At 31.0% G+C, this 26,729-nt stretch overlaps 1 protein-coding gene across 1 annotated transcript in view; it reads left to right on the top strand.

Annotated features, from left to right (window-relative positions):
• Positions 1-26,729, top strand: part of LOC107449744 (uncharacterized) — a 73,241-nt gene that overhangs the window by 9,812 nt on the left and 36,700 nt on the right. Inside the window, exon 2 of the mRNA XM_087168300.1 lies at positions 21,668-23,159. Coding sequence (XP_087024426.1) covers positions 21,668-23,159 — 1,492 coding nt within the window. The remainder of the gene's footprint in view (positions 1-21,667; positions 23,160-26,729) is intronic.

The raw sequence follows: 26,729 nt of genomic DNA, 5'->3' as shown, positions 1-26,729 counted from the left end.
CTTTCCTCGATGACACATTCTAAATAAACGTGAGGATTTTGATTAAAATTAGAAATCTGTAGTCGATTAAATTAATTTTGATTTGTCACCAGTAAGTAAGAGTAATTTTAATCCTTAATGTACTCCGCAATAATCGTTTTTCTTTATTCAACAGAATATAAATACAAAATATACAAACAATTAAAAATAGCAAACATTTTACGAATTTACGAATTGCAAACATCTGAAGAATTAAATAAATTTTTTTTTTTTGCAATTTTGATTAAAAAGTTTTGGAAGTATTTATAACAAATTTAAAGTAAACAAATTATACGTGTAATGTCTTATTTGCAATTCTTTGACATTTTTTAAATAATTTTGTAATGTTCCTTTAATTTTTTTAGAAATAATTTTGAATATATTCTAAATGCAAGGCCATTTACAAAGAATTTGAAAACAGTAATTAAAATCAATTTTTTTTATTAAAATCACGAATTATGAATGTCATTTGATTATTAATCAAAAGCATAAAGAATGTTATTTTGAAAAATATTCATAATTTATTTCCAGTTGTAATGTCAAAATGAAAGATAAAGCTTTTTCGGCATTCTGTCACTAGCTTTAACGTAACAAAATGTTTAAGAAAAATCCTGTTATGTTTTTATTTGCTTCCGAAAATAAATGAATTATTGTTCACTCGCTACCCTGTTAAAGATTTTAAATTTACAATTCAGAAATGTTACTGAAACATAAAGAAACTTTTTTACGTATTTTCAAATGCTTCTAAATAAAATATTTTGCTGCCATCTATTTAATAAAAAGCAAACTAATAATAATAATAATCTTTCTTGAAAGTGAAACAAAAATGTATGCACATTAGGGGTTATAGATTATTATTTAAAGAATAATATTATTTAATAATAAACAAATAGGCTTTAAGATGATTGTTATTATGGAACACTCTTAAAACCATCAAAAGTATTTGCAAAAATCGCAATCAAACTTTTTTCCACTCTATAAATCGTAATTCCTAACTTCTATTAATAAAAAACATCTTTAATTCGCACTTTCTCCTCGTAACTTTTTTCTACTGGGATTTGATACTCGGTTAAGGCTTCACTGATCCGACGATGCAGTGATTGCTGATTTAATAACACGCCACGCAGATCCTATGTTTCGCTGATTCATTGATTCGTTTTTTTACTTCTTTTCTTCATTCATAGTGACAATTGCTATAGAGATTGCAGTGCTCATAATAAGAAAAAGTGACGTTCACTATTAAATGATAATAGCTGAAATCTATATCTTCTTAAACATAGGATTATTAAACTATAAGAAAGTACGTTTGAAACTCAAATAGATTGAAGAAATTTCAGAAAATATTATATACTCATGATATATTTGAATATTCTTTAGTTTCACCTAAATGTTGATAAATAAAAACCAGCATCAGCGTTCATTGTAACCTCATCAAAAGAGGTAACTATTCGATTTTATAGTGCAAAAGTGACCGTTTTATAGCGTAAACTGAAGAACAGAAATTTTTTTGTGTGAGCCGCGATGGCTCAGGGAATAGAATGTTCGCCTTCCAATGAGGTAAACCGGGTTCGAATCTCGGCGATGGCTGGTCGATACGAGTTCCGCATCCGGCTTGCACCGACCACAGTGCTGACGTGAAATATCGTCAGCGGCAGATCATGGGTTAGAGTCCCCTTTGCAATCAGGCTAACCGTGGGAGGCTCTTGTGGTCTTCCACTCCATGTAACGCAAATGTGGGATAGTTCAAGCAAAAAGTCCTCCACGGAGGCATATTTCTCCCAATACTTGATCCAGGAGTTCCCCTGTGTTCTTGTTTGGGTTCAAAATTACAAGGCTATGTAGTTGAACATTAGTAGTCGTAAACCCAAAAATTAGATCAGCTGTAGAAAATATAAAATAAAATAATTTTGTGTGTGTATGCTTAATAGTTTGTTAAAATATTAATTTATGTGGAAATGTTTGTTTTTATGTTAAATGTTTATTTTTATGTTAAATAGTTAATACGATTTATTCTGCATTCAGAGTATTTGTTAGACATTTAATATTAGTTTTTTTTAATTAAATTTAGATGAATGATATGTTTCTTATAAGTGTAAGTCATTTTTTTTTTCAAAGTGAACATGAAATATCTATAAGTGTAACTATGAATGAAAGCTTTTAAATATTACATAAGTACAATTTTAGTAATTTAGGACCTCCTCTCGTACTTCAACTAAAATAAGCAATTGGCAAGCGTCAATACTTGTGCAATTATAATGTAATGTACTTATAATGCCTTTAAATGTAATTACTTTCCAAACTTTTGCGATTTTTAGAAGCCAAGAGTATGAATCGCAAGACACGAACTGATTAAATGAATGTTTAGCATTTAGAGATTTCCACCTTGCGGGCAAAGGAAAAAAAAGGGAGGGAATAAATTTTTTTCGATTTGTCAATGTACAAACTTTGTAGTTCATTAGCTTGAATTCAATAAAACATCATTTAAGGGGCAACTAAAGGAGGAAACTAAAACTTTACGTTTTAGTAAGTTTTATTAACTGCTCATAAGCTGCAAGTAAGAAGAACCCAATATTTTATAAAAATGCGAGGAAAGCAAGGTAGGAAATGAAAAAGGAAGAGAAAAAAATTAAAGAGAGGACAAAAAATAATCATAGCAACAAAATATTAAAAATTAAAAAAAAAATTGAAACCATTTAAAATTAGTAAAAAATAAATAAAGGATATAATCTTGTCATCAGCTTACGCGCTTTTATCCGCACATATAGTGCTATCTAATACTGTTTTAGAACAGCCAAAGTAAAATATATCATTACAATAGTGTAAGGAGAACTAAGGAAAAAAACTGATTTTTGATTAACTATGATTTTCATTGGACAAAACTTTATTTTCAAATCGTTTTTTCCCCTTTTGTCCTCTTCACGCTATTGTATCGATATATTTTGCTTAAGCTATATTAATACAGTATTAGAATGCACTATTTTTGCGGGTATAGTGAACTGATGAAAAGATTAAATCTTTTTAATATATTTTTTCTTCCAATTTTGGTTAATTTTTTAAAATTTTTTAATATTTTTCTTCTTTTTCTCCTTAAAATCTTTTATTTCCTTTTTCTTTTTTTCCCTGCATTTTTATCTTTCAGTGCGTTTGTAATCTATAAAAAAAAATATGAAGGAAGCATCAATAATACCCGTTTTTATATTCTATTTAAAGTTACAATTTACTCCATTCCATATATACTTTTATAGGCTGTAAAAATACCTAAAACAAAACTATAGTAATGACCAAAAAGAACACGTGTTGGGGTGCTTCCTGTATTTTGACCTTAGGAAGGAGATATTTTAGCACTTTACCTCAGGAAACGGTGTAGAAAATAAAAGGGAAATTCCTGGAACAATGAATTCGGATTTCCACTCAGTGATTTCTGAACACCCGATTGAGTGCAACCATTTTGTAATCGAAACATTCTAACAAGCTCCGGATGATTTTTTATAAAAAGGAAAACCATTTCGACAAAACTTCCACAAGATGGACGAACATTTCTATTCTTTGAGCTTTGTTTTACGAACGGGTTTATTAGAAAATCTTTTTGAAGAGGCGGTCGTAAATGCATTATGGAAGAGTGTATCGCCCTTCTTTGGTGCTAAAAAATTTAAGCTTTGTTGGCTTTTTGGATTGTTTGTTTCCTGAAATTGTTTGAACGGTTGCGGCTTAAAAGATATTGAAAAAAACAAAAACAAACAAACATTAACATGTTATCTAAATAAACATAGAATAGGTTTTATTTTTTAAAAAAAGACTAGCTGGTGTATGTTTTTCTCGTTAAGAAAATAGTCTAAAAACTTAATAAGAAGCATAAATATTATAATTATATTATAACCGTCGTTGAACAGCCGACCCAATTTCATGGGTTTACGACTACTAATGTTCAACTCCGTAGCCTTGTAATTTTGAACCCATTCCAGAAAACAAGGGAATTCCTGGATCGAGTATTGGGAGAAATTTGCCTTCGTGGAGAACTTTTTGATGGAGCTAACCCGCATTTGCGTTACATGGAGAGGAAGACCAGGAGAACCTCCCACGGTTAGCCTGACGGCAAGGGGACTTTAACCTCTGATCCGTATACAACTGAGGATATTTCACGTCAACACTGTGGTCGGTGCAAGCCGGATGCGGAATTCGTATCGACTGGGATTCAAACCCGGTTCACTTCATTGGAATGCGAACACTCTATCTCCATAGCCATTGCGGGTCCAGAAGTATGAATACTACATAACACACTTGGAGTTTAACTGTTAACGCTTTTAAGTTCAGAGGGATTATAAGATAAAGAACTGTATTCTGTTTCTAGAGGCCATTACAGATCTATATTAGTATATTAGATATTGATTACCAAAATACCAGTATTACATATTACCACAATTAATTACAATATCGCTGTAAATAACAATAATATTTTGACGATTTCTTTTTCAATTTTTGGCGATTTAGGATTCACGATGATTTGAGGATTTTCGGTTCATGGAAATGGAGCAGAACCTAAAATAATTTTCTAAACACATGATCCCCTGACAAGCTATTACTTAGGAAAACGGAATAAAACTTCATATATAAACTATTTATAAAGGGCGTGCTCAAGAAATGTGTTTAGAACAATTGTCCAGATCCTATGATTGCAGTTACAGTGATATAATATCGAAATTCTTCAAACAGGAATGCAACACCCAATATTTTTTCTAATCTAAACGTGATTCTCACAATAAAAACTTAAAATGTAGTTTGAATGATATTTTTAGCGCGAGTAGTGGATGAGCTAGGGAGAGACGAAGAGAGCAAGAAACGTTTTTTTCTTTCAGTACCATTACTCATTTCTTAACCATAGTATACTCAGTAGATATAAATAAGTAATTCCTCTCTTTATCTCGATCTAGCGTCGCCACTCTTCATACGAAATATATCACTCCAACACTAGTTTAAGTTTCTACTCTGAGGATTATGTTACGATGAGAAAAAAAAAATAAGTGTTGCATTTGAACGTTTCAAAATTAGGTCACTGTAACCGTTAGCATAAGAGCTAGATAATTGTTTTTAAAATTTTGAATGACCTCATACCTTGATAAAATTATTAAACAAAATTCTATTCGATTTTCTTAAATGATGTGCTTTGAGCCGCGATGGCTCAGGGGATAGAGCGTTCGCCTTCCAATGAGGTGAACCGGAGTTTGATCCCGGAGATGACTGGTCGATACGAATTCCGCATCCGGCTTGCACCGACCACAGTGCTAACGTGAAATATCCTCAGTGGTAGACGGATCATGGATTAGAGTCCCCTTGCCGCCAGGCTAACCGTGGGAGGTTCTCGTCTCCATGTAACGCAAATGCGGGTTAGTTCCATCAGAAAGTCATCCACGAAGCCAAATTTCTCCCAATACTTGATCCAGGAGTTCCCTTGCCTTCTGGATTGGGTCCAAAATTACAAGGCTACGGGACATTAGTAGTCGTAAACCCAAAAATTGGGTTGGCTGTTCAACGACGGTTATAAAATGATGCGCTTTTAAAAACGTCACATGCGGAGGGAAAAAAAACGTAGCAAAAATTGTAATGAAAATCCTTTTTAAAAATTATTGATTCTTAATTTTTATGTTTCTTCCATCTACAGATATAGAAAAATCGTAAGTTTTAAACGTTCACTGATAAAAGTGACCTGAAATCGGGAACTAAGTGAAACATTGAACGATACATTTTGAACTAACTGTAATTGTAATTTGCACTAATAAAAACACAAGAGAAAAGATTTTTTTTATTGAGGAAAATGCACGCACACAGTATGCTCTTAATGTATTCTCAATAAATGACACAAGCTATCTCTCTTTTTTTTTCTTCTTAAAGATGACATCAATAACAGGAAAGATGTCTTCCGTATTCTAACTGCTTGTGATAGAATCTTCGGAATATTTGATGCAGCACATCATTATATTAGATGCAGCATATCATACTGTCGTTGAACAGTCGATCCAATTTTGGGTTTACGATTGCTTATGTTCCACTCCGTAACCTTGTAATTTTGAACCCGATCCAGAAGACAAAAAAACTCCTGGATCAAGCATAGGGTCAAATTTACCTTCGTGGAAGACTTTTTGTTGGAACTAACCGGCATTTGTGTTACATGAAGAGGAAAGCCACAAAAATCTCCCACGGTTAGCTTGAGAGCAAGGAGACTCTAACCCATGATTCGTCTACCACTGAGGATATTTTACGTCAGTACTGTGGTTGGTGCAAGCCAGATGCGGAATTCGTATCGACTTCGTATTACTGGGATTCGATCCCGGTCACGTCATTGGAAGGCAAAAGCTCTATCCCCTGAGCTATCACGGCTCATGGAGTAGTTTCGTCGAAATGTCGCTAACACAGTAATCAGTTTAAAAAAATTTTTAAATTAATAATTGTACGGTTTCTAGTAATATAGTGTTGGGCCGCATTTCGTTCGAAAAGTGTCAGTTCTTTCATCTAACTGTTCCTTAATATTGTTCCCAACTAATGGACACAATACACAGAAACATCGTATTGGCAAAGTGATATTTGTGGCGTTTTTCATTGTGGCATTTGCATTGCCTTCTTGCATGTTTTATATCAATAAGCTTCAATAATCACAAAACATGAAATAAATTCCTTTCTCAAAATCGTCATCAACACGACAAAGTCATGTGATCCGCCCTCGCACACGAAACAAACCACCCAAACCAACCGTAACGCCCGACCCACGACACCTGCTATCGTCTCACTCGGTTACCTTCGAATGAATTTAAGTGTTTTGTACCTCAAAACGAAACTAAAAAAAAGTTATTCTATTAGGCAGGATACTTCTGTATTTCCCGATTTATATTTAGATGATTTTCGTGAGAGCGCCATGATCTGGAATAACTGTTTGTATCAAAAGGTCTCTCGCTTGTTAACCCCTTGAAAATTCCTTTCTAGAATGATGGATGAGTGTTAGGTCATTAATCACCTGTTGGGCAATTGCTCATTAATTTAAGAACTTCAGACCGTTAGTCTAATTTTAATCCCTTTTAAACCAAGGTGCAAATGCCTTAAGACAGAGCTTTAATATTAAAATTTGTCTAATTTAATCCCTTTTTAATATTAAAATTCCTTTTTTAATATTAAAATTGCGTTAAATATTAAAATTCCCTTTGTCTTTTTAATATTAAAATCCCCTTTTTAATATTAAAATTGCGTTAGTCTAATTTAACCCCTTTTAAACCACGGTGTGAATGCCTTAAGACGGTTGGTTGGTTGGTTGATTAAAGTTTATTGGCACAAGAGCCAGACATGGCTATACTGCGCCGGACACTAGGTTAAAAAAATACTTTATTTTTAAAGCAGAAAGTATAGTCCTATTTTTTTTATTCCCATTTCAATTTTAAAATTCCCTTTGCCTTTTTAATATTAAAATTCCCTTTTTAATATTAAAATCACCTTTTTAATATTAGAATCCCTTTTTAGTATTAAAATTGCGTTAGTCTAATTTAATCCCTTTTGAACTACGGTGCAAATGCCTTAAGACAGAGCTTTAATATTAAAATTTGACTGTTTTGCATGGAAAAAAATTCAAAATGGTTATAGATATTTTGAAAATTTAAATTTTTTTAAGAAAAATTGGGTGTTTTTTTTTAAATAGAGAATTTTTTGATACATTATCAACCGAATGAAAACAATCAAATCAGTAAATAATTCACGATTTCTGCATATTTTTATAAACCTAGCTGATGCAGCGTAGGAGTAACTTTTGAAATATTTAAAAAAATTAAGATTACTAAAGCTTTTCATTTTCATAAAATGGTGCTCTTTTTTTAAGTGTGAAATTTTTCATCATTTCCTTAACTAGTATTCTAGTGAAGAAAAGATAGACAAAACCTTACAAAAGATAGACAAAACCTTACCTAACAGTCATGAATAAACTCTTACTAAATATCAACCGAAAAACGTACCTAACAGTCATGTACCAACAGGATTTCAAATCCTTTATGAACAAAGGCGTCCTTAGAGCTTTTCCGGCTTGCCACCAAGAAAATGATTAACTAAAACAAATCAGAAATCGTAGATTTATCTATTTATTTGCGAATTTCTGAAAAGTATTTTTGCAAGTGGCATCATAAAGTTTTTTCTATGTTAACCAAGAAATTTATATTTTTAACAGCATTTAATTTTTGAATCACAAAAAAATTAACTTAAATGATGCTTTATTTCATACTATATATATTGGCTCTTTTGTAAATAACTTATATTTTTTTTTCATTCACGTCATTGGGATTTACAAAATCACGTTTCGAAAGCGCAACTATAAACACAATAAACATGCGATTTCGGATAGTTTTTAAACAACTAATTCTGAGACGTCTTGCATTGATCTTGTCTATGCTTACCAGACATAATCGACAAGAGATCAATACTAAAGACGTGCCATAAACTCACAGTGAAACTCGTTCTTGCTTAAATAGATAGCAAAGATAGCAAACATCACTGATATTATCTTTTTAATAATTGGAAGAAAAAAAAACAGTTGAAATTTGCTTCCAATAATGCGTGATGCTAAACCCATGATAGAAATTCGTTTTACAAACACATTTGTTAAAAAAAATTGATTAAAATTGTTTATTAATTCAAGGATATGGGGCTAAAATTACCCTCTGGACCCTTGTAAAAGCGGTTCTGGAGTTATAAGAAAGACAATCGGCCACACAAACTCTTCCTTTTATCATAGATACTTTAGATGAAATATCTACCTAATTAATTATTAAAATAATTAAGGTTTTCTAAAATAACGCTAAATTTAAGCCTTTACGAGATTAAAATGTCGAATTGTTTTCTAATTTTCTCTAGTACTAAAGAATATTTAGTTCATTTTAAATATCCCGATTAGTTTTTTTAATTTGAACTATTTCATGTCACCGGTGTTAGCGTGCAAAGATAGTATCCTTTTTTTTCCTGCCTGTTGACATTTCCGTTTGGAATAATATTAGTCTCGGGGCAAATAAAGCTAATTGTTCTTTCATTTCAAAGTGAGGATTAATTATAGAGTTCATTTATCTCGGAACAAACATCTTTAAAAGAAATGGGAAGGAGGCTGTCTTCTTAATTAAGAAATGGAATTTCTTAAAAATTCATTAATCTTACAGTTCCGGTAAACAAGCGCACATAATCGAATTTTATACAGCTTGTCGTTATAGGTATGTGTATGTGTATGCGAACCATTTAAAACTTACACCGAATACAAAAAAAATCTAAAAAGGTGAGAATTTGTTTTTAGACTGATTGTGTGATTTTTGCACAAAAAACAAATTTTTTTTTATGTAAGCCTAAGTAATGGAGATAGAAAAAGTGATATAACAAATGAAACAAAAAAAATTAAGTTTGTTAATTAATTAGTGAACTGCAATGGTTCAATGCAATAGTTCAGCTAAAACATTTAAAATAATTTTTAAACAGACCAGTAATCAATAAAACATTCCAGATTAAATTACGGTATAAAGCACAATCTATAAAATACATTTTTACCGTAAAATATTGCACCGTAATTAAATTAAGTAAAATCGAGTCAATGGTTTGTTAGATATTGTACCCGCCAATTTTAAAATCTATAGTTTTGAGATTTTTTGCGTTTGAAGTTTTAAGTGCTCAAATTTGTGCAAAATAAAAAGCGAAACACCTTAATAACTTTTGATCTAATGATAGGATTTTCACATATTGCTATTCAATCTAAATGGATTATGTCCGCCGAATCCATTGAAAATAAAATGCATGTTTATTTAGAGAAAGTACATTTTCGTGTTTGATTTCGAACTTAGAATATCGTCTGTACTAATCAAAACGAATATTTCGGGTCAATCTCTCGAACCAATAAGATTGCCTGTTAATACATGAAAATTCGATCATTAGATAGAAAGTAATGATCGTGTTTTTGTTTTTTATTCTGCGTACTGTACATATATTGTGTGCATCTTTCCCTGATTTCCTATTATCGAAACTAGAGATATAACGATTTGATTTATTGTCAATATTTTAATCGTATACAACCAGGCAAAATTAAAATAGATTTTTTGAACAATTATAATAATTAATAGAAACCTGCATGAAACAGTTGACACTAAATACTTTTAATTCCATAATGAATCATTATCTTTAACTAGTTTTGCAACTGTGTAAGAAAGATTCATAATTTCTAAACATGAGAATAAAACTGCTACGTTATTCATGATAATAAAGTTTTTAACTTTTTTTGTTGCAATTACTAGGTTGTGAGGTCTTTTTTACGAATCGATTTTTAAATCAGTTATGAATAGAGCATTTTTTTTTTATCTTCAAGTGCATTCTACCAGAATAAACAATAGACTTAACATAGACCTAGAAAATCTCCATGCATTTAAATCACGTATTTAAAACTTCCACCGCATATAGAATTTTTCTCGTTTATTTAATTCAAAATCTTTACTCAGCATTATTTAAAATCAGGTCAGTCGATATGAATGACTTGATTATTTTATTAAAAAAATATTAACGTATTGTAATCAAATATTTGTGGCATAGATATTTGTTTATTAATCATTCAATCTAGTACACTGTTCCAAGGATAATTAAATTTTTAATCATTAGGATCTTGTTTGTAAAAAGCTTAAAAAGATAGTCTTTTTTTAAGGTTTGAGTGTTTGGAAGGTATTGCCAGTGCTTTTGAAAGTGTTGAATTATCAGTTATAGATTGATTATTCCTAGTTTTTTTTTATCAAATCATTGAATAATTGTAGTTTAAATACCTTTTATTTATAATGTATAACTTTTTTTAAAAAGAAAATTAGGAGGTTACCCTCGTCCCCATCATCGTTGTTTCATCATCACCACTTAAACAAAGTACATTTTGTTAATAAAATATGCAATCATTATAATTTTCTGCAACAACATTTTGTTAGTAATCGGAACGAAAAGAATGATTCCTTGGATTTAAAAAATATTTAACTGCACTTGAAAATATTTTGCACTATTGAATTTCAAAGACTTTTTAAATATTGCACTTGAAATAGTAACTTAAAACAGAATATGTGGCACAATAAAAAAAATTAATGAGAGGTAATTTGACTAATTAACGAAACTTAAATCATTGTAACAGTTCAAATAGAAACTGAAAATGACTTTTGTCTTACTTGAATGAATTTTTTTATCGTGTTAAGAATTTCAATATAAATGTTATGAGTTATATCCGGCAAAATCTAGTCTCTCTTTTCTCCGCCGTCTTCATTTTCTCTATCTCTCTCTTATTTCTCTACTCTATCTTCTTCCTTTCCCTATTTTTCTTCTTTATCTTCTTTTTCTCCCTATTTTTAGTCTTCATCTTCTTTATCTTCATGTCCTTCTTCTTTTTTTTTCTGCTTCCAACATGAACTCAAGAGTGAGCTTATAAAATGAAGATCTCGCGAAGAAAGGAATAAATTTTTCTACATCAATGGATATAAAATCTTCATTTAAAGCAAAATAGGTGAGAAAAATTCATAAAAAGCACATAAAATTGCTTGCAATAACCTTTGGAAAAAAAAGGAAAAAGAACTCGTGAACATGAATAAAAACTAAAGCCCTTGAAATTTGAATTTCCGTTAGTATTGTTTTGAGGGTTGCAGAGCCCATAAGTTTAACAGTTAACAATTCTGGAATCAAGGTTTTTATTCCACCGTATTTCATATACATTTTTCTACAGTACTAGAAAGTACTAGAAGCTCAACTTTTATTCCGGTATCCGATTTGTTTCATTAGAATACTATTTCATCTTAAGTACTGGTACAAACTGCAAAAAACCATCGGTTATAGCCTAATAAAAAATTGTGAAGAAGTTTGCTTAAGGTCACTTATGCGGTATACTTAAACGGAACATAAAAACAAAACATCAGCTGTATTTTGAATCCGTACTAATATTAGTATTAACAAGGAATAAGCAAATTAAGAATTGAAGTTCCCGAATTTTAAGTTTTCAGTGTGGTACTCCATTTATTTTATTGAAATACTATTTTGCCTTTAACTTATTATCATGTTCCGGTCAAACTGACACCGTGCTTTCAATTCGTGAAGCCGTGTAGTTTAAGAAGTTCGCTGGAGGTCGTTAATGTAGGATATTTAAGGGTAATAGGAGCAAAAATTCTGATGCATTATCATGATGCATTACCATACTCGTTTAGAGGGCGGACCCATTCATTCATCCACAGATCGTAATACAGTAAATTTGACCGGAATCAGAGAACAACTTTCTGCAATTCAATACCCCCAGAGGTATAATTTGCTATGGGAACATGGGGGACTTATTGACCCGACAGGTTTAACTTGCAACAATCACCATTTACTACACGGGGAGTCTTATGAAGGCTGGATTCGAACTCCCGTTCTCTCGAACGGGTGTCCAACGCCCTACCAACCATGCTATCCCGGCCGATGTATTTTGATTTTATACAAAGCTCATATATAGCACTCCTCAGTATTTTAACTAAAATTAATTTTCTTCTCCTATTATCCAATGCAATTATCCAATTTTAAACTTTTCTTGCAGTATCAAATTTATTTTACTGCAATTTCTGTCTGCCTTTAATTTCTCCTTATGTACCTGCATTAATGACGCACTGCAGTCGATTATATTACAGCAGTGTAAATCTGTGAAGAAGTTTGCTAGATGTCGTTGATATGTGATATTTAAGCGGAACAGGATCAAATTATAAGTTGTATTTCGATTATGTACGAATATCTATATATATATTTCTCGTACACGGCGACAAAAAAAGCCTCATTACAACTCCCCGAATGGCAACACTAGAAAATCGACCAATGATTGCCGCTAAAAATGTCACATGCCAAATCTAGCTGAGATGGCTCAACATATGGCACTTTGGAAAACGGAAACTGAAATAACCAGAGAGAGCATAAGCTAGGCAGAAGTGAGTAGTCTTTGTCGATAGATCTCTATTTTAGTATTTTGTCGAAAGCGCTTTTTTTCACGAATTTATATATTACGAATTTTTTTGACGATTTTTGATTTATATCACGAATTTATTTGTTTTACTAGAATTTATTTGTTTATGCAGGTTTTTCCATTGCAATTCACTTATTTCAATTTTTAATAGACTTAATTATAGCCAAATTTTTAACCTTTTTAAAGAGATATCAGTTTTAGAAATTTTATTTTAAGATTTTATACTATAGCACATTTCTAATAGGTTTAACGAATTACATGTCATTTATTTGAATTCAAATTTATTTTCATGACTTAGTATTTACTAAAAAGATGTAATTTAAAAAAAAAAAAGTTGTTATATGGATTTAAATGATTGTTTTGAATTCTTAGAATTTTGTGCATTTTCAATGTACCTAAGTTATAAGCGAGAGAAGCAAACCATATAAGATTGCGTAGCAATTTTAGAGGATTGGCGAGCGTTAGCGGGCAGGGGGCGCAGCCCACTAGTTAGCATTAATTAGTAACTTGCACCATAACTAAAACTAGAAATACTCCAAATTTAAGTTAAGTTTTTGTTGCGGTATCGGATTCATTTTACTGCAATACTATTTTGCCTATAATTTATCCTCGGGTACCGGTATAAACGACACAAAGCATTTATAGTCGTGTAAGATTTGTGAAGAAGTTTGCTTGAGGTCGTTGATGTGGGTTCTACTAAAGCGGAACAGGAACAAAATATTGCGTGACCCACTCTTAACCCACCAGCCATCTTTTTTCAGTTCTTTCTTCTAAATTCTTTCGAAGTTCTCTTACCTGAGGACAGGTGAAAAAGGTTAGGTGTCATCCTGAATATTGTTCCGTTTGACTCGACTTTTTTGACTTCGAAAATATACTGTTGGATTAAATTTTTTTCCTTCTAAAGCTAACATTATTAGTTTAAGGATGGCATTCGTTAAATAAAAAAGTTCTACTGGAATAACAACTTCAATGTGTGACTTGCGGGTAGAAGCTAAGTTCAAAAAGTAGTCATGTAACAACGGTTCACAGTTAAATTCCATAACCTTGCGAGAAAGAAAAAGGGGGATTCATTTTATTTTAAACTGTGAAAATTCTCTGTAGAACATATTTTTTTGATTAGGTGAAAGTTATTACTTTAAAGAACGTTGTGAAATTTATTGAATGCAGCACATTTCGTCAGAATGAAAAACAGAAATGTCAAAAGAGTTTTTATGGTAAATCACATGGTGCACGGGCTACAAGAAGACCAAAACTACGATACATTGATAATTTTGAGCAAGACCTTATAATGCTTAAAATTAATCAAGGGCATTAAATAGGTCAAAATCGAAATCTGCTTTTGAGTAGGTCATGATTCACACTGGATTGTCACGCCATTTAAGAAGAACAAATTGCTGAAATTATTGAAGAAAAACTGCCTTTGGCTACCAGCTTGGTCATTTTTCAAACTAATCTTATATGAAGGCATAAATTTTAATAGTAGCCAAGACTAATTCACAGAACAACTGCAGCAAATTCTTCAGTCCCTCCTTCAGTCCTAACACCTTATTTAGTTTTAAACAATATATAAACCAAATTTTCGCCCCACCTAGCTGTTGTCCGCGTAGAGGTACTTTTATCTCTATCTTAACTATTTTCAAGCGATGATATTGTCAAAGTACTCGATGGACTGAATTTTAGTGATAATTTGAAATCTGTCCGGCATCCATTAAATTACACAAACCACCGTAAGTATGAGTTCGATATAATGGGCAGCAGTATTAAAATTATTTTCACCTCAGTCGTGAGATAACTTATAAAACTCATTCCATTACGTGATGTACAACTACTTCCTCATGCACTTCTCGAACCATAACTTGAGTATCGTATAATATACATGCTATTGTTCGAAACAGGCGATAATTGGCGTGACAATTTGCGGTACCATAGAACCCATAGTGATTAAAATTTTTACAGCCATTTTATAAAGGATCATAAACTTGCTTTATAACTACGTTTCTATTTCTATAAAACTATAAAATTATTCCAAATAAATATCTAACGCAAAAGATGAACAAATGCTTAACACTACTTAAATTATTTCTTAAATCAACCTAATAAAATGAATTTAAGTCATCAACATTTATAGTTGATATAAAGGTTGATTTTTTTAAACATTTTTTTAAAAAATGCGAATGCTAGTTTGATTTTGAAACATTTCTTGTAGTAAATTAGATTTAACACATTTCTTGCATTAAATGTGAATGCTTAAAAAACCCTTTCTTATAGAAACTATGTATGATGATTTTTTTTAAAAAATTTCTTACTGAAAATATGAATGTTGATTTTAAAACATTTCCTACAGAAAATATGATTTAGCACATTTCTTGTAATTAACATAAATGTTTAAACATTTTTATAGAAAATATAAAATTTAATTTTTAAAACATTTTATACTGAAAATATGACTGTTGATTTTAAAACATTTCTTGTTGCTAATACGATTACTTAAAAATTTTTTTATGAGAAATATAAATGCTGATTTTTAAAATATTTCTTACAGAAAATATGAATGCTGATTTTTTAGCGTTTGTTTTCGAAATATGTATGCTGATTTTAACATCCTTTTTAACGTGAAAACATGAATAAAATCTTTTCCTATGCTTTAACAATAGATGACAAGAAGCTTTTCATTATTATTTAATCTTGTTTGTATGTTACACATCTTTACGTTTACCTCTAGTGATATATAACTAATTATGATTTGATTCCTTGCATAATTTTTGAAGTACATGTGAAAAAAAATATTAAAAAGTAATGAAAATATTTGTAATAAATACATACGTTATACATTTATTAATCATTATAATAATAATAATGTACAGTGTGCAAATTAAAAAATTATTGAGGAAATATTAGATTGTGTCGAAATATTTTATGGTATCACTTATAAAGTGCGCAAAAAGAGAAAGAAAAAAAAATGATCTATCTTGAATAACTTTTGATCTAATGACTGGATCTTCACGTTCTAGGACTCAATCTTAATGATTCAAAGGGGTAACCTTAAATATATTAATATCAGACATTAGTGGTATTTCAAGTTACGGAATCAGACACAAAAACGTATTTTCGCTGAATAAACATACCTTTTTGACTTAACATTAATGGGTCCAAATTTTGGATAGCTCTTCTGACCAAACTATGGGGGCCATATTTCCCAGATTGAGGCAACGTCCTATATTATCGCAGTCAGAAATCCAAATCCGCTGAAATAATTGCATATTTATTTCGAGAAGGTATGTTTTTGTGTCCAATTTCGCTGCCTAAAATATCGTTTGCACTTATTAATTAGCATATTTGAATTCCCCCCTTTGATTCATTAAGATTGAGTCCTAGAACGAGAAGATCCAATCATTAGATCAAAAGTTATTTAGGGTGGTCCGTTTCTTTTGGAGCACTGTACCAAACAGATTTTTGTTTTCTTTTTATTAGCTACATTTTGTTTCTTAATTCTATGTAGTGCTGTGAACTGCTTGAATGACTTGGATACATTTACTAATACAGCCGTTTGTATAAAAAAAATTATCATATTAAAGACATCAAAATAAGTAATTTTTTTAATATTGTATTAAAATAAGTAATTAATTCGACAGTAATTCATCATAATTATACTTTATAATAAATGCAATATTAATGTATTAAAATAAATGATTAATTTCATAGTAATTCTTCATAATTATACTTTATAGTAAATGCAATATTGATGTATTAAAATAAATAATTAGTTTGATAGTAATTCGTCATAATTATACTTAATAGTAAATGCAATATTGATGTATTAAAATAAATAATTAATTTCATCATAATTATGCTTTATAATAAATATTAATGTATTAAAATAAATAATTAATTTGATAGTAATTCATAGTAATTATGCTTTATAATAAATGCAATATTAATGAAAATAAATGATTAATTTCATAGTAATTCTTCATAATTATGCTTTATAATAAATGCAATATTGATGCATTAAAATAAATAATTAGTTTGATAGTAATTCGTCATAATTACGCTTTATAATAAATGCAATATTGATGTATCTGTATAGTGTATAATCTGTACAATGTATAAATGTTATAATAAATGCATGTCTGGTCAAGGATCATAAAAATGAGTTAAATTATTAATCGCTGTAAGGTAATAAAAATGCAAGGGGTCACTGGTGTTTGCACGGCCAATGGACACCGCCAACTTTTACAAAAAGAAATAGTGTCCCCCCCCCCCTTTGGCTTTCTAAATGTTATAAGTGTAACATATTACTAAAACATTGTTGAAATAGTTATCTTTGTTTATATATCGACCTAATTCACTTAAATGACGAAGACGCGCCAATAGAAAGGTTAGTAGGAATGTAGGTTATGGCATATGCGATGCAATAACGTGAGATTCGAATAGTAAATAGAAAAGAGCTATTTCAGATGAAAAAGATTAATTTGCAGAGAGTAAAAGGACGTCTTGAGCCACTGACCTTGCCATTCAACAACGATTTTAAAGACTAAATGTATTGCTTGGTTGATTTAAGATGAATCACAAATGTTATTCCTGATTTTTCTTTTTTCGATGACTGCATAATATTTAAATAGAAATTTTGTTCTACTTTCTTCGATGCATCACTAAATAACAAAAAATGTCCCATTTCCAAAGATTTGTCTAATGAAAATTTTTAATTTTGCTTTATTTGCAACTTTGTTAAAAATTGATTTTGAGTGGATTGATAAAGAATCAAAAGATTAAAAAAACGAAAAAAAAAATACACCCTAATTCTAAAGCTTTTTGCTGATAAGACCGAAAAAAAGTTTCATTTTTCATTCCAAATGAAAGATTTAGGTGGCTTTTACACAATTTTAAGAAAAGGTTTCATTAAAGGAATGCTGTATAGCCGTCATTTTATTTTATATATTAACTTTTGGAGTTCACTAGTTACATAACAAAGAACCTTTTTTAGAATTTTTAATTATTTCACAGTCTTTCTGAAAGCAATTCTTAAAGTATAGCAATTTTTCACATCGATTTAACGAAGTTAAGTATTTTCAAAGAAACAATTATGCTTTTATTGCTTTTTCATAGCGTGAAACTAAATTGGCGATTACAAAAAAAACCCCATCTTCTAATTTGAGATATTTGATGGCAAATACTTTCAAACGAAACCAGTACGTAGTTAAAAATGTTTTAATTGCACCAACCACGGTGATGACGTAAAACATCCTTAGTGGTAAACGGATCATGGCTTACGGTCCCCTTGCCATCGGGCAAACCATGGGAGGTTTTCGTGGTTTTCCTCTCTATGTAACGCAAATGCGGGTAAGTTCCACCAAATAGTCCTCCACGAAGACACATTTCTTCCAATACTTGTTCCAGGAGTTCCCTTATCTTCTGGATTGAGTTCAAAATTACAAGACTGCTGAGTTTAACATTAGTAGTCGTAAACCCAAAAATTGGGTCAGCTGTTCAACGACAGTTATAAAAAAAATAAATAAAATTAATCTGTCTGGAAAAAAAAGTGATACAACAATTATAATATCTTCATTTCTGACATCTGAACTAGTATTTTTTACATATTCCACTGTTCCGCTGTAAGATCCACAATAGATTTAACCACTTGCGGAAATTTATAAATTAACAATTGGGCTTTCTCATTACACAAAGATAAATCGGCGATATTTTTTTACACAAAAACCACTATTTGGGGATATTTGATAACATATTTTTTTAACCATACCAATGAAGTTTAAAACGCTTTAAAATAATTTTAGAATCGTAAGAGCCACCGATGTTGTTTTTGCTGTTTAGCATAACGTTATAGTTTGTTACGGTGGAATAAAAAAACTTTAACATTCGATAATTTGTTCAACTTGTTGGAAAAAATACCGTACGAGCTGCTCTACAAGCCGCAGTTATGCAAATACAAATTTGAAATTTGGCATACAGAATGTTTATGCAATTTCATTCATTAATTATCACGTAAATTCACTTGTTTATGTAATTTCAAGTATCCAAGTCTTACAGATTTTGAACAGCAAAGTAAAATGCAATTTAAACAAACAAAAAAAGTGAGAAAAAAGTCACAAAAAGCACTTGGAAATTGTCATAACTATCGAACAAATTAGAATTTCGTAAATTAATTGGAATTAGGAAACAAATTAGAATTTTTAAGGTCGTTGATCTGGGATATAAGTATAAAGTTCATTAGCAGGTGTGTAGAAAAACGATCGTATAAGAAGTTTGATGAAATAAAAAAAATACATTTCGGTTGTAAATTCGAGAATTATTAACTGTTAAACATGTAATAAAAGAAGAAGAAAAAACACTGTTGCTCGATTTATTGTCCACTGAAATGCAAACTACAGAATTGAAATTTGACTTTCTGATAGGACCATTTTGTATTATAATTTTAACGATAGATTTTTTATAAATTCCTATTTTTTCGAAAGTTATTGCCAATGTAAGTGTTTTTTAGTGATTTTTTTCAGCTTTTTTGCTTTAAATATTGAATCCAATATATGTAGAATTTTTTTTCCCCTCATGAGGTCTTTAATTTTTTATTTTATAAGAAATAAAGCAGAGATCAATTATACGCAGCAAAAAGAGAAAGAGAGTCATTTTTTACTAGTACAGATAATTTTTTTTCAAATATAGGTAATAGCTTATTTTGTTACGATTAACACACAAACAAAGTGTTGTTATATAAAGATACAATAATTATTTATTTTAAAACCGAGATGTTCTGCGTTTTGTGGAAAATATTGACGTTTAACAAGAAATAAACAATGCTGAATGAAAATCTATTACGAGGATTGGTGAGCAAAGCCTCTTACTCATTAAAAAAAGTTGAATTAAAGTTCTGGAACCTTCATTTCTTTCCTCAGAACTGGTACTCCGTTTGACCTGCATCGTTAATTAAAATAATACCTAAAATCAATAAAGAACTTTCCTTATTTGCATATACTCGCCAATATTCGATGAGCTTTATTGTTTCATATTTAAAAAGAAATTATTGTCTAATACCAATATCCGGATCTATAAGCACTTTCTAATTTAGGCAGTTGTTTTGCCTTTAATGACTATTAGAATTGGAATGACTTCCGATTGTAGGAAAATCCGGGTACTTTCCATAAAGCCTCCTTTAAAAATAGGTCATCGGTCGAAAGTGACGATGCGGGATTTTCCTTATTTCTTCGACTGTAATTTCTCTGTATGTATAAAAAAAATAAGAGAAGAAACCATTAGGAAATGTGGAAAAAAAATTGACATTGTTTCTTTTAGATGTGTACGTCTGTAGCGTTAAGAACTGGAAGTTCATAATAGTGTTATTGCAAAATGGAAAAAAATAAATAAACGATTTTATGAATATTAGGTTATGTTTTCCTAAATATTACGTTAGTTATTTTATTGAGGAAATATTAGATTGAGTCGGAACATTTTATGGTATCCCTTATAAAGTGCGCAAAAAACGAAGGAAAAAATGGACTACCCTGAATAACTTTTGATTTAATGATTGGATATTCAAGTTCTATGATTCAATCTTACCGGGTTCAAGGGGGACCTCAAATATGCTAATTAATAAGTGCAGACGATATTTTATGTTACGAAATCCAGCGTATAAACTAACTTTCTCTATATGAACAAACTTTTTCTTTGCTTTCTTTTCGATTTCTGATGCCATAAATATGTTGCCATAATCTGGGAAATATGGTCCCATTAGTTTGGTCAGAATAGAAATAGTTTGGACTTTTTAATGTTAATTTTATTCTTTGCGTATCTTGTCTTATCTTCAGTTTTTTTCAAACGAATTTAAATATATTTGCACACAATTATAAAATTTGTTTATCCGAAGATAATTATATGCAAAAAATAACTTTTAGTAAATATTTATTATTTTTTATTATTTTATTTAATAAAAGTTGGAAAAATTTAGAATTGGAAGATATATATTTTTTTAAAATCATTTTAAAGAACGTAAATTCACATGGCAAAATACAAAGTTGGAGCGAAATAGATTCAATAGTTCCTGAGAGAGAAATCGAATTTTAAATACAAAGTGTTTTGTAAAGATATTACGCTGTACTCTTTAATAAGTGTAAGATAATTTCTTTAAAGTTTTTAAAGTTGACTTTGTTCTCAGACGTTATTATAATTTTTTCACCTATGACCCTGCTGAATAGTTGTACTCCAGTCAATAGCAAGTTTTTTAAAAGCTTCTAATTTATTTGTCCTTATGGATGAATTACGCTACAATACTGCTGTTTTAAAAAGATTGATTTAATGCTTTCATGCATTCTTTAGGCATTTGAAATAAAATAAATTGATTATTGTTGTCCTGTGGACAATATACTTTGGCATGGATATAATATCAGATGGATAGTATAATGCATCTCTAGAGTTGGCATATTAGAACATGTTTAATAAAAAAATATTCATAAATATGGTGTTTTGCATCCGGCGTTTCAGTCAAGTGCCATTAAATTTTAAACAAAATGTAAACGAAAATTAAAGTAATGAAATCAGTACAAAAAGTGTGCTATTTTAATTTCTTTTAAACTATCAAATGACTACAGAATTAATCTAATAAATAATATTTCTTTCATAAAAAGTAATAATTTTTTTTAATGTCTTTAGGTTCAGGCATCCCACCAAAGGAATACAGTGATCCACACAGAGGCAGAAAACCTCGTGAAATCAGGAAGGAGTCAAGAGAAGGTCGTCTTCTGTATCAATCATCTGACGAAGCTCAAGATCCCAAAAAGATGGTTTTATTCCAAAACCGACCGGGAGAACCACTCCACGATCTGTACCGAAAAGGTTTTTCTTACCTACATGTACCAGATTTCCACCGGCAAGCGGTGGAGGAGAGAACACCCAGACAAGGTGGCGGTAGTAATCAATCGATTGATGACATAATTAGTGGCATTATTCATTTGCTGGGAGGAGATGTACATGTCACGAGACCAGAAACAAAGTTACCACCTGTCATATTTCCTGCATCACCAAGACCGACAAGAATTAATGATAGGGGTCCGGCCCATTTCGACCAATATCCCAAACGCCATCCCACAAATGCAAGCAGACCATCATCACCATCAGTATCAAGCTCATCTGTGATAGATATCAGTAGCTCTTCCACCAATAAAATATTTTTCCCAGATGCTACAGATGTTAGTGCGATTTTAGGTCTTATTAATAAAACAGACAGCACACTAAGTCCTGCTGGCGATACGACACCACTCTTAAACTCTTCATCTACCTTTATAGGTGATGGAGGTAACGTTTCCTCTGGGGAATTGGAGATTGTAGAGATAGTGCCAAGTATTGGAGCCAGTATTAGTTCATATGACACTTCAAAGACTGACTCTCTAAGTCATAGCGGGACTCAAATTATGCCAACAGGAGTCTTAACTGAACTCGATAAAAATGGACATACATTTATAGAAACCTTTGTAAGCAAAGGTGATAGTTCAAGCGATAAAAATTCAACAAAAACGACGATAAACTACACGGAATTGCCGATCATATTACCTTCAACGAATGTTCCTTTAACTGGTAGTTCTTCAACTCATAAACATCCATCAGGACCTGTTACGGAATGGTTGCCTATTCCGAAACCCCCCGAAAGGGGACCAAATTATACAAGTTCTCACAAAATCGATCATGAGGAGCCAGTCATAATAACTCGTGAGCCTGACAGTTTCGAAATTACTGTCACGCGACAGATGTACAATAACCAATCTGAGACGAAAGCCATACCCACATTTACAAGTCTGATTACACCCACCGATGTCACATCGACAACTGACATTTCTGTTTCCATAATATCAACGAAAGTAGATGTCATTTATGGACGGCCGAGTGTGTCGGCTTTGCCTCCTCCACCTCCTCCTCTTCCACCACCGACTGGTAGACCTCAAGTCTATCCCGTTGACATATCAGAACTAAGGCCCTCAAGTAGGCCTAACATGTACCCTAGACCAAGGCCTCCGGAATTTCCACCACCGCCATTACCTAAGTATGGTAATAGTTTAAGACCGTTGCCAATTCCTAAACCGGGAGCTAATACGATTGTGAGGAAACCACCGATATTTAGACCACAGCCACCACAGCTTCCAGAAATTAGGCAAGTATCTATTTTTCAAAATTTCAATTTCTATGCAATTCCTTTGTATTTCTATGTTATTCAATGTCATTCTATGTTATTCTATGTTATTCTATTGGTATCATGGTAAAAGATGCAAATTGGCATTTTAAAAAGTTTGTCATTACTGGTTTTAAAACATGTGATTAGTTCCGTGACAAGTTTTTAAATAAGATGGTTTTTATGGTAAAAGTGTTTTGTTGCAGCAATATCTTCTAAAGCTAATGGCTTTAAAGTAGAACCTTCTTCCACAAAACTCTTCAAATAAGTCAGTTTGTATGATGTATTGGTAGAATCAAATTCAACTTAAAATCATAATTAATCATTTGAAAATGCAGTTTTAAATGATTATAGGAGAAAGTAATAACTGTAGTTCACAAAATTTACTATACATTGTATTAGTTTGCTACTGTAATATAGAGCATTTCATAATTGAAAAAAAAAATCACTTCGATTGAAATTTATCAAGTTTGTAACGACGAATTTAGAATCACCCTTTCGAACACATTTTAAAATTCATATAAAAAGAAATTCGAATCGCTTTTTTAACCAGAATGAAGAATTTTATTTTTTGTCATGTTTTATATACGTTTATTTAGGTAAAAGCAATGAGAATTTTTAATATTTGAGCATAGAGTTCCATCATATTTACCATATGGGTTAGATGTGGGCTGGAGGTGAGGGGATTGTGGTTCCGCGTGAAACATTCTTTTTCACATAGATACTACATAGACCCATGTGGGCCTCATTTTTTGCGTATTGTTAAAGTAAAAACAAAAAACATTAAGCCCCCCCCCCAAAAAAAAAAGATTTCATACTGCAAGAAATTATTATTTCGCAAAAATATGTAGAATTTCGATTTTGATATCGTCTAGTAAAAATGTTATCCATTCTATTTATTGTTTTAGCTTTATTATTTTTTATATCTCAACTATGAAACAGTTTAAAATATAAATTTTAAATACAAAGCTAACATTTTAAGCGAGTATACACGTATTTGCAATATTTTTTTTAATTTTGTTGGATCTATTTATTTTATCATTTTATGTTTTTTTATAATTTTTTTTATCGTTTTCATCTTTTGTGTCGATTTTTTTTTCTAAATCTAGTAAATAATTTTTTCAGTTTTGAAGCACAATGATAAATCAGTACAATTTCCTACTTAAAATTGAGTTTACGAACATTGCCCAAGACTGAACTACTTCAACCGAATTCATTCTCATTTTTATTTCCGAGTCTCTTAAAAATAGTTACAAAATCAGCATCTTTTATAGTACGATTTAGATTATTTTCCTTTTATGCAGAGAGGTGAGTTTCAAATAAAAACTCAATAGAGTTTTACTTTAAAAAAATTAATGACGGCGACCTTTTTGCAGTAAAGAGTTGTCACTGACCCACTTAATTTTTTTTTCATTATCACCGGTAACTACTCATTTTATTTTTTTCAAGAATTGTCGACCTGTGAATTTTCTCACGCTGTAAAAAAAAAGACCCCCTTTTGTTAACGCTTCAGGAGAACTTAATTGGGCATAATTATAGTGTTTCCGTTCGATATTGTTAATTGTGTTTCTGTATAAGTTTTAAAAAATCCATCAACCTCACCTTCCACAACCTGACATAAAAAAAGGTAACATTGAGAAGAAAAAAAATTGAAGGAGCAGTGTTAGTTTAGTTTGTTTTGTGGGGGCAGACTATTTAAGAACTTTATTGATTGTTAATTATGTAGACCCGGATTTTGAAGATAGTTGCATTTTTTCTTTCGTTTAGGGCAGTGTTTCCCAACGTGGGGCCCACGCCCCACTGGGGGGCAATTTGATTGTTAAGGGGGGCAGTTCGAAAATGGACTCTACAAGAGTTTTACCTATTTGGTCCGGGCCATTTAAATACAATGCTAGATTTCGGTGCCAACATTGTAAGAAAAAAAGCAAATTTTTAAATAATTGCGGTCAATGAATATTTATAAACTCATGAGTGAAGATATTGAAAAACAACTTGTTGACAAGCTAAAAACAAGAAAATTCTCAGTGAAAATGGAGGAATCAACTTTGATAGACAGTGCGGCAGTATTGATAACTTACGTAAAACATATTGATAAAGGGCATTTTGCTGAAGAAATGTTGATATGTAAGAGATTACAAAGCACCACTTCCTCCAAAGATATTACATAATAAGCTAAAATGATATGATATAATAAGCTAATATGATGGGCAAGAAAAATTGCTACTTAAAATTGATGAAAGATGAGAATCCAGAAATGATTCTTGTGCATTGTGTTATTGCATAGGGAATAAAGTTGTGCATAGGGAAAACTTGGTAGCTTAAAACATCTCGCTTGTTCTAAATGAAGTACTTACATTCAGTAATAAAGTGTATCTATGCTATTAAAGCTAATGCCAAATGTGAGCTCCTCTTCAAGCTGTTTTGTGAAGAACAAAATGCAGACCATGTGAGACTTTGACTTCACACTGAAGTAAGATGGCTCTCTAAAGGGAACTGCTTGAAAAGATTCATGAAACTGCTTGATACTCTTAGTGATTTTTTAAGCGACAAACCTGATATGAAGTATCTGTTAACAGTCGAAGGTAAAGCATTTGTGAGTTATTTAGCCGATATTTCTGAAAAACTAAATATATTAAATAAGCAACTTCAAGGAACAAATAAAACTCTTGTTGATACAAAAACGAAGATATTTGGTTTCATTATCCTTATTGAGTTAAGTCTGAAAACAAAAACTTGGATCAGTTTAATTGTCCCCAAAAATTAAAAGTAAATGATGCCGCTTTTACTTGTAATTGTCGATCATCTGAAAATTCTATCGGCTGATTTAAAAGAATGATTTTCTGATTTAAAACAAATTGATTTTTCAACACGGATGATGCAGCCAATGTTAGTGCATTTGTCTGTTATATGAAGTATGCAGTATCAGGAAGAACTCTCAGAAATGCAAAATGATAAATCAGTTAGAACTATTTATTTTATAAAAGGAGTGATGGCATGGCTTTGAGAGGAAACAGAAATCAAGTACCCAAATTCAACCAAATATGCAAAAAAACTATTGTTACCGTTTCCATCTTCATATTTAACTGAATGTGGATTTAGTGCTGTAAATGATTTACTGGTAAAAAAAGGAAATCGCCTGGATATAACACAGTGGGGAGACTTGAGGCTGAAGCTAACCAAATTGGAAACTAACATAAAATCTCTGTGCAGCAAGCGCAAGCATCTCTCTAAATTAAAATATTAAATTATTATAGAAAAAATCTTTATGAAAATGATTTCGAATTTGAATTTTAGTTTTTCATTATAAGCCGAAATTTTACTTACTGTGTTTCGTCAACAATTTTCAAGAGATTTCTCACTGAAACCTATCATTTAAGTTTCTTATATGAACAATTCAATTTTTTAATATTAAAAATTATGTGCATGTCACATAGGGGGGCATAAGAATTTTAGAAAGGCTTGAGTGGGGCACGGCACAAAAAAGGTTGGGAAACACTGGTTTAGGGCATTTATTTGTATTTTTGGATTATTTTTCTATTTTAGGCAATTAAT

This window comes from Parasteatoda tepidariorum, chromosome 7 (genome assembly GCF_982258835.1).
Source record: "Parasteatoda tepidariorum strain Cologne lab strain chromosome 7, Ptep-v5.0, whole genome shotgun sequence".
Classification (NCBI taxonomy): Eukaryota; Metazoa; Arthropoda; class Arachnida; order Araneae; family Theridiidae; genus Parasteatoda; species Parasteatoda tepidariorum.
This window is presented reverse-complemented; position numbering and strand designations above follow the sequence as displayed.